At 47.7% G+C, this 10,000-nt stretch overlaps 1 protein-coding gene across 7 annotated transcripts in view; it reads left to right on the top strand.

The window, feature by feature from the left end:
• khdc4 (KH domain containing 4, pre-mRNA splicing factor) overlaps positions 1-10,000 on the top strand; it is an 18,291-nt gene that overhangs the window by 6,359 nt on the left and 1,932 nt on the right. For 2 of the 7 annotated variants that reach the window (XM_053683542.1, XM_053683634.1), the window contains 10 exons: positions 2,231-2,310; positions 3,360-3,412; positions 3,515-3,627; positions 3,819-4,076; positions 4,291-4,348; positions 4,624-4,826; positions 4,929-5,120; positions 5,625-5,740; positions 7,462-7,547; positions 8,083-8,729. In XM_053683542.1, the coding sequence (XP_053539517.1) occupies positions 2,231-2,310; positions 3,360-3,412; positions 3,515-3,627; positions 3,819-4,076; positions 4,291-4,348; positions 4,624-4,826; positions 4,929-5,120; positions 5,625-5,740; positions 7,462-7,547; positions 8,083-8,300 (1,377 nt within the window). In that variant the 3' untranslated portion in view covers positions 8,301-8,729. Of the gene's footprint in view, positions 1-2,230; positions 2,311-3,359; positions 3,413-3,514; positions 3,628-3,818; positions 4,077-4,290; positions 4,349-4,623; positions 4,827-4,928; positions 5,121-5,624; positions 5,741-7,461; positions 7,548-7,661; positions 8,730-9,335 lie in introns of those variants that run through there. The other 5 variants (XR_008397195.1, XR_008397193.1, XM_053683572.1 and 2 more) reach the window with 5 other exon arrangements.

The following is a 10,000-nucleotide window of genomic DNA, read 5'->3' as shown; positions in this document are numbered from 1 at the left end:
CACACTACACTGATGTAGGGGACACACACACACGACACTGATGAAGGGGACACACACACACTACACTGATGAAGGGGACACACACGCTACACTGATGTAGGAGACACACACACGCCACACTGATGTAGGGGACACACACACGCTACACTGATGTAGGGGACACACACACACTACACTGATGTAGGGGATACACACACACTCTACACTGATGTAGGGGATACACACACACTCTACACTGATGTAGGACACACACACACACACTACACTGATGTAGGGGACACACACACACGACACTGATGAAGGGGACACACACACACTACACTGATGAAGGGGACACACACACTACACTGATGTAGGAGACACACACACGCCACACTGATGTAGGGGACACACACACGCTACACTGATGTAGGGGACACACACACACTACACTGATGTAGGGGACACACACACGCCACACTGATGTAGGAGACACACACACGCTACACTGATGTAGGAGACACACACACGCCACACTGATGTAGGGGACACACACACGCTACACTGATGTAGGGGACACACACACGCTACACTGATGTAGGGGACACACACACGCTACACTGATGAAGGGGACACACACACACACTACACTGATGAAGGGGACACACACGCTACACTGATGTAGGGGACACACACACGCTACACTGATGTAGGGGACACACACACACTACACTGATGTAGGAGACACACACACACTACACTGATGTAGGAGACACACACACACACACACTACACTGATGTAGGAGACACACACACGCTACACTGATGTAGGAGACACACACGCTACACTGATGTAGGAGACACACACACGCTACACTGATGTAGGGGACACACACACGCTACACTGATGTAGGGGACACACACACGCTACACTGATGTAGGGGACACACACACGCTACACTGATGTAGGGGACACACACACGCTACACTGATGAAGGGGGGGGACACGCTACACTGATGAAGGGGGGACACACGCTACACTGATGTGGGGGACACACGCTACACTGATGTAGGGGACACACACACGCTACACTGATGTAGGAGACACACACACACGCTACACTGATGTAGGAGACACACACACGCTACACTGATGTAGGAGACACACACACACGCTACACTGATGTAGGAGACACACACACACGCTACACTGATGTAGGAGACACACACACACACGCTACACTGATGTAGGAGACACACACACACACGCTACACTGATGTAGGAGACACACACACACGCTACACTGATGTAGGAGACACACACACGCTACACTGATGTAGGAGACACACACACGCTACACTGATGTAGGAGACACACACACACGCTACACTGATGTAGGAGACACACACACACGCTACACTGATGTAGGAGACACACACACACGCTACACTGATGTAGGAGACACACACACACGCTACACTGATGTAGGAGACACACACACACGCTACACTGATGTAGGAGACACACACACACGCTACACTGATGTAGGAGACACACACACGCTACACTGATGTAGGGGACACACACTACACTGATGTAGGGGACACACACTACACTGATGTAGGACACACACACGCTACAGTGATGTAGGACACACACATGCTACACTGATGTAGGGGACACACACACGCTACACTGATGTAGGGGACACACACACACTACACTGATGTAGGGGACACACACACACACGCTACACTGATGTAGGAGACACACACACGCTACACTGATGTAGGGGACACACACTACACTGATGTAGGGGACACACACTACACTGATGTAGGACACACACACGCTACAGTGATGTAGGACACACACATGCTACACTGATGTAGGGGACACACACACGCTACACTGATGTAGGGGACACACACACACTACACTGATGTAGGGGACACACACACACACGCTACACTGATGTAGGACACACACACGCTACACTGATGTAGGACACACACACACACTACACTGATGTAGGGGACACACACACTACACTGATGTAGGGGACACACACACTACACTGATGTAGGAGACACACACACACACACACTACACTGATGAAGGGGACACACACACACACACACTACACTGATGTAGGAGATGTAGTCCCAGTGTTTGGAGACATGGCCGTAATAGGTCTGTCGTGTGTGTGTGTGTGTGTGTGTGTGTGTGTGTGTGTGTGTGTATGTGTAGATCAGCAGGGTGAGTGGGGCAGCCGTGTCCACCAGAGGGCGCTTCATGACTGCAGAGGAGAAGACTAAAGCTCTGCCCAGGTACAGAACTCAGTGAGAGCACATCAGTGTTGAGATTTTTACACACGGCCCTGTTTGAACTGGATTATGTTCCTCATACTCCAATTGATCTGATTAAGAACACAGGTCCAGTAACAATCAAAAATATATTCAATCTGAACCATTTGGAATCGTTTGAAATTGCACTAATTTCAATGAAGAAACTCAAAACATTGTACACACTTTCAGACACGACCACTGAACATCCTAGCATCAGCTCTGCTTTATTAATCCTGGTGCAGGACCAGATCGGGATTTAGTTTCCTCCAGCAGTTCACCAGCAGCCTCCGAGTCGCCCTGCTGGATGAGAAATGCTAGTAGCCCAGATGTAAACGCTTCTAAACCTAACTAGTCATATGCAAAGTAAATAACGTGCTAAAATCAGTTTTTTGAGTTCTCTGCCTTGTAACCAGACTTTGAAATTGGATTAGATTAGCAAGCGATCTACTTTACTAGCCAGAGGTATGCATTTTTCTTACATTTATGAGTTTCAAACAGTAAATGGGAACCAATTTGAGGTAGAAACAGAAGTTGTGGGGAACTGAAGAAATGTCAGACCACACGCACCTTACGACTGGTCAGAGGTATCACACTTAATTTGTGTAGCGTTGAGAAAATCTCAATCCCAGTGTTGTAGAAACTGTGGTTCTGCAGCACACACGTGTGTAGATCAGGAACTGGATTTCTTGTTCACTAGTGTGAAGGCAGGCTCAGTGCTCCCATGTTCAGGCTCCTCTTCACCTCCAGCGTGATGTTTGTTAGAACACTAAGCATGCTCGAGTGAGTCGCTAGACTCCTCCCTCATTGTCCCATCAGTGGGGCGGAGCCTGAGCAGCCTGGAAGAGTGTGGGCTGTGTGTGTGAGCCGGCTCGCCCGTGGAGAGGTCACTGTTCAAACAGTCCATGCAGCTTTTCCGCTAGATATGACCCATAATGCCTCTGGGGTCGGATGGAGCAGGACTGTGTACTTTGTTAATGGTTTTTTGATTATTGTTAACTCTGATTGTGATTGTGGTTTCTTTGTTTCAATAGCGACCGTCCACTCTACCTCCACGTCCAAGGCCAAACCAGAGAGCTTGTGGACAGTAAGTGCACATCATCCTACCCTTTTCATTAGCAAATTATTTGTTATAATATTCCTAGCACAAGAAAGTGTATATAATTGAACTGTGTGTGTGTGTGTGTAGAGGCTGTAAACAGGATTAAGGAGCTCATCACTAATGGAGTGGTTAAAGCGGCAGTGTCTCAGCCCCCTCCCTCCATGCTGCCTCCATCAGGACCCAAACCTCACTGCGCTGGGGTAACACACACACACACAGAGAATATAGCTATTGGCTTGAATACCAGGTTCCATTAACCAAACATGTTTGGTTATCAATTTTAGCATAGACAAAAATCCCACAATGCACTGGGGTAGCTTAGGGACCCTGATTTAGGACACATCCTCTGTGTAGTGGAGGTGAGACGGACATGTCTAACTGCCTCTCTCAGGTGAAGGTGTTTGTGGGATTGGACCATGCTCTTCCTGGTTTCTCAGTGAAGGAAAGGGTGGAGGGACCGAACTGTTCTTACCTACAGCACATTCAAAATGAGACAGGTGCCAAGCTCTTCCTGCGGGGTCAAAGGTCAGGCTGCATTGAGCCGGCGTCGGGGAGAGAGGCCTTCGAGCCCATGCACATCTATATCAGTCACCCCAAACCAGAGGGAGTCACTGCTGCTAAGACCCTGTGTGAGAACCTGCTGCAGACTGTAAGCACACACACACACACACACACCACACACGCACACCACACACACCTCACACACGCACACCACACACACCTCACACACGCACATCACACACACCACACACACCACACACACCCACACACACACACACACACATACACACACATACACACACACACACACACACACAGAGTGAGGTTCTGCTGAGTTCTCAATGTTTGTGTTGTGTTTTCAGGTACATGCAGAGTATTCTCGCTACCTGAGTGAAATGAGTGCTGTGATGCCCACGCAAGGTAATAATTCATCACCTCCATCATCATAAACTGTATCATCACCATCATTATAGCCTTCAACATTATCAACATCGTCATTATCCTCGTAAATTTTATCATAAACTTCATTATTATAATCATTGCCATCATTCTCATCCTACTCATCATCATAACCTTTATCTTCATCCTCAGCATCATAACCTTCATCATCACCAGCATCATCATCCTCAGCACCATTATCACCACCTCGTTTATCAGGCTTCATGCTGTTATAATTGTGTGTGTCTATGTTTTAGGTTTCCTCCCCCCTCCTGGGGTAAATGGAATGCCCCAGTATTACCCCCCTATTGTGCCCCCTGCGGCCCCAGCGCCCAATCATTACCCTCTTCCCCCTCCAACAGTAGTGCCCACAGTAGTGCCCACTGTAGCACCCGAGCCCACAGTGCCCCCTACTGCCCCGTACCACATCACACACCCGCTCACGGCTAATCTCGCACAGGTAAGACAGACACACACACACACCCATAATGTGAACATGTCTTAATTGTACTTATTAGCTGGAATTGTTTTGTTCAACCAGATCAGTTCTCTTCTTGTTTAGCCCCTCCCACCAGCAGTGTACCCACTTGTGGCTCCACCCCAACATATGACTCTATCCCCAGTCAAACCTGCAGCTCCACCCCCTTCCAAGCCTGTGTCTCAGACAAAATCAGTGGCTCCGCCCCCTGCACAGAAACGGCGCTTCACAGAGGAAGTGCCTGAGGAGAGTGATAATGGCCTGCTGGGATACCAGGTACACACACACAGACCGCACTACTCTGTGTCTCTGTCTCACTGTGTCTTCTTGTCTTTCTCTGTTTCTCAACCTGTCTGTCTCCTTGTTAGTCTCTCTGTCTCACTGCTTGTCTCTCCCGCTCATGTTCTCATGTCTTTACTTCCTCATTCTTCCTTTTCAAACTCTTCTAAAACCCATAACAATATTTCTACACTATATTTATATGTTAATACACTTTATACGTGCTGGTGAGTAAGAATACACACACCACTGTACACAAACAGGTGCATGTACAAATACACACACCACAATACACACACATATGTGCATGCACAAACACGCACACCACTTACACACGCCACTGAGGACTGACGTGTGGTGAGTGTGGCTTCTGTACATTATTCAGTAGGTGTGCAAGTGTGTATATGAGCGTGTACACCTCTGTGTGTGTGCCTGTGCCTGCCTGTGTGTGTATTGCGTGAGGATGTGTGTTAATGGTATTGTGTGTTTTTCTGCTCATAGCATGGACCCATTCATGTGACTAATTTAGGTTCAGGCTTCTCAGTGGGCAGCCCCGAGACTGCAGGACCCCAACACAACATTTCTACTTCCTGTGGGGAGAGACCAGAGAGAGACAGGTACACACACAAACACATCCTCAATACAATCTGTCCACATTCTAAGGAGAGAGTTAGGAAACCATTTGTAAGTCGCTTTGGATAAAAGCGTCTGCTAAGTGAATAAATGTAAATGTAAATGTACAGGAGAAAGACAGGAGTGGGACAGGAGACAGAAGAAAGAGAGAGAGATAGACAGGAGTGGGACAGGAGACAGATGAAAGAAAGAGAGACAGACAGGGGTGAGACAGGTGAGAGAGAGTGGGACAGGAGATAGGTGAAAGAGAGAGAGACAGGTGGGAGAGAGACAGGAGTGGGATAGGAGACAGGTGAGAGAGAGACAGGAGTGGGACAGGAGACAGATGAAAGAGAGAGATAGACAGGAGTGGGACAGGAGACAGATGAAAGAAAGAGAGACAGACAGGGGTGGGACAGGAGACAGGTGAGAGAGAGTGGGACAGGAGATAGGTGAAAGAGAGAGAAACAGGTGGGAGAGAGACAGGAGTGGGATAGGAGACAGGTGAGAGAGAGACAGGAGTGGGACAGGAGACAGGTGAAAGAGAGACAGACATACAGGAGTGGGATAGGAGACAGGTGAGAGAGTGAGACAGGAGACAGGTGAGAGAGAGAGAGACACACACATACAGGTGAGAGAGACAGGAGTGGGACAGGAGACAGGTGAAAGAGAGAGAGACAGACAGGAGTGGGACAGGAGACAGATGAAAGAGAGAGAGACAGACAGGAGTGGTAGGAGACAGGTGAGAGAGTGAGACAGGAGACAGGTGTGAGAGAGAGAGAGACACACATACAGGTGAGTGAGACAGGAGTGGGACAGGAGACAGGTGAAAGAGAGAGACAGACAGGAGTGGGACAGGAGACAGGTGAAAGAGAGACAGACAGACAGGAGTGGAATAGGAGACAGGTGAAAGAGAGACAGACAGACAGGAGTGGGACAGGAGACAGGTGAAAGTGAGAGAGACAGACAGGAGTGGGACAGGAGACAGGTGAAAGAGAGAGAGAGAGAGACAGGTGAGAGAGAGAGGAGTGGGATAGGAGACAGGTGACAGAGAGAGAGAGACAGACAGGAGTGGGACAGGAGACAGGTGAAAAAGAGACAGACATACAGGAGTGGGACAGGAGACAGGTGAAAGTGAGAGAGACAGACAGGAGTGGGACAGGAGACAGGTGAAAGAGAGACAGACAGACAGGAGTGGGACAGGAGACAGGTGAAAGTGAGAGAGACAGACAGGAGTGGGACAGGAGACAGGTGAAAGAGAGAGAGAGAGACAGGTGAGAGAGAGAGGAGTGGGATAGGAGACAGGTGAGAGAGAGAGACAGACAGGAGTGGGACAGGAGACAGGTGAAATTGAGAGAGACAGACAGGAGTGGGACAGGAGACAGGTGAAAGAGAGAGAGAGAGAGAGAGACAGGTGAGAGAGAGAGGAGTGGGATAGGAGACAGGTGAGAGAGAGACAGACAGGAGTGGGACAGGAGACAGGTGAAAAAGAGACAGACATACAGGAGTGGGATAGGAGACAGGTGAGAGAGTGAGACAGGAGACAGGTGAGAGAGAGAGAGAGACACACATACAGGTGAGAGAGACAGGAGTGGGACAGGAGACAGGTTAGAGAGAGAGAGAGAGAGAGAGACAGACATACAGGAGTGGGATAGGAGACAGGAGAGAGAGAGAGAGAGTGAGACAGGAGTGTGGTGTAATACGGATATCTGTCTTTGTACACTAGTAGGCAGATGATGCCCCCACTACCCCTACCACTGAGCAGTGGAATGAGAGAGCAGAAAAGTGAGGAGAGACTACACAGCTCCCTGGGTAAGACACACATACACCACACACACACACACACACACACACACACACACACACACACACGCCATATATCACTGATACAAGTAATGTCAGGCATTGTTTGTTGTGGACTCACAGAAGCCCCTTCTCCTTCTCCTTCTCTGATTGGCTGGTGGATCCGTCAGTCCCTCCCCCCTCAAACGGATGGCTCGCACGCGCGTATGTGTAGACGTGAGGCTAACTGTGCTCTCTTTTGTCTTTGTGTGTTCTCTCTCTCTCTTTCTTTGTGTTTTTCTGTTTCATGGCCCGTGGGGTGATGTGATGTGGTGGGGTGGGGCCACCTTCCCTTCTACTTCCTGATTGGATGGCTTCAACATTGTCCCCCCACCAACCGACCAATGAAAACCGTTCTTCATTCTTCACCACTGCTGATGGTCAACACTGTGTGTGTGTGTGTGTGTGTGTGTGTGTGTGTGTGTATGTGTGTGTTTTGCATTGACTATTTGCTGCTATGTGGGCTGGTTTCTCTCTCTCTCCTCTCTGTCTCTCGCTCTCTCAGATCCTCAGGTAAAGCGCATCAGGACGGGGTTGGTATCGTACTCTGGTGATTCTTCTGATGAAGAGGAGGAGCTTGCATCTCAGAAAGTGGGTGAGGCCAGTGTGGCTGGCTCCTCCCCTTCAACATGGACTGCTGGGACATTCAGATGCCCTGCCCCCTCTCAGCCACACCTCAAAACACAGACCACACAGTCAATGCCTTTCTGGATGGCGCCATGAGAGGGAGGTGTAACACACACACACACACACACATGCGCACGCGCACACACATACACATGCGCACACACACGCGCACACACACAGAAACACACTGGTGACATTATTAGTAGCTTTTCTTTTCTCTAGATATATTGCACAGGAGACGCACAGCAGTGTGTTAGTACTATCATTTAAGATTGGTTGATCAAACGTGTCAAACTTAACTCCACCTTAGTCGACCCAGAGACACCTGTTACATGGCAACATCAACACACACACACACATACTTCTGTTTCTCTCTGCAGTTTTGCTTACAGTGAGCAGGCACAAAGACTGATTGATGTGACAGGAAACGATGTAACAGGCAGGAAGTGATGTACAGGTGTAAAGTAATGAACTGGACAGTGTGAGTGTTTGTTTATTTCTCAGAATAAACTTCTTTATCTCATATCTGATTGGTTATTTTGCTTATGGTATTATGGTGAACACGTTTTGTTTGTTGTCGACATATAACACATTTTGATGTAGCACACGCATGTTGATGTGTAATCGTGATGTGAGGATGTGTGTGGGGTTTTGTTGGGATCATTAGTGACCCCCAGTGGCCATGCAGCGAATCTATGTACTGTAAACAGGACGACATTAAAGCATGATCGATGGTACAGTGTTTTGCTGGAAATAATATTCTTTCTGTGTACACTGGCTTTGAGCAGTCGTGTGTACAGGTGAGGGTGGGACAAAGGTGTGTTACAAGGTCAATTTGAAGGGCAGGGTTTTGTTGAATCATTAATAAAACATTATTTAAGGAGACTGTGGAAGGACTCAAGTTGTCATTTTTCAATATATATAATATTGTTACTCTGTAGCGGTGACGGCTGGTCGTGACATTAGATAGAAGCTAAAAGTTCAGTTGTGTCCCACTGATTATAACTGGCCACAAAATATATATATTTGGTCATCGAAAATGTCATTCTGTGTTCAGGGTTTCACTTGTGGATTTCCCCCCATTTTTTCCTTCTTAATCCATCCATTTTCCATACCGCTTATCTTTCACAGCGGAGCCTGGAGCCAGGTAGGAGCAGGTACGTCAGGTAACTACAAGCATGTACATTTAACATGGTGCATTCACAACACTAACATAATTACTATGATCAAGTTTTCACATCGTTTTAACTGTCTAAACCCACAACTTATCTGTGTGCCTCACACAATGTTTGTGACTGTCTCAGTCTCATTGTCTGTCTTATTGTCTCACTCTGTCTCTCACATACTCCCTCACTGTCTTATTTATCAAACACTGTCTCTCTTTCATGGTCTGTCTCATTCTTCCACTGTCTGTCTCCTGGTCTCTGTGCCATGGTTGTTATCAAAAGTACAACCCCTGGCAACAGTTATGTTATATCTCCACACTTACAGGATGCTCACCAAGCTTTTTTACTTTTTAGCAAATAAACAATCACACACATGACTCAGTCATTTTTGGATAATAGCTGAATGTTCTGACTAATGAAAACAATATTCTACATCAAACTTTCTCAAATAGCAGTTGACATGAGTTTTGGAGAATGGAGCCTTGTTGTGGACCAATCTTTTAAATTGACACCATAACCTTCTACACTCCTCTACACATGTTTACACACTTTCAAACATCTCACAACACCTCTGTATACCTCTTCACAGCCCTCTACACACATCTCTACACATCTCTTCATACCTCTACA

The sequence above is a fragment of the Ictalurus punctatus genome, chromosome 1 (assembly GCF_001660625.3).
Source record: "Ictalurus punctatus breed USDA103 chromosome 1, Coco_2.0, whole genome shotgun sequence".
Classification (NCBI taxonomy): domain Eukaryota; kingdom Metazoa; phylum Chordata; class Actinopteri; order Siluriformes; family Ictaluridae; genus Ictalurus; species Ictalurus punctatus.
This window is presented reverse-complemented; position numbering and strand designations above follow the sequence as displayed.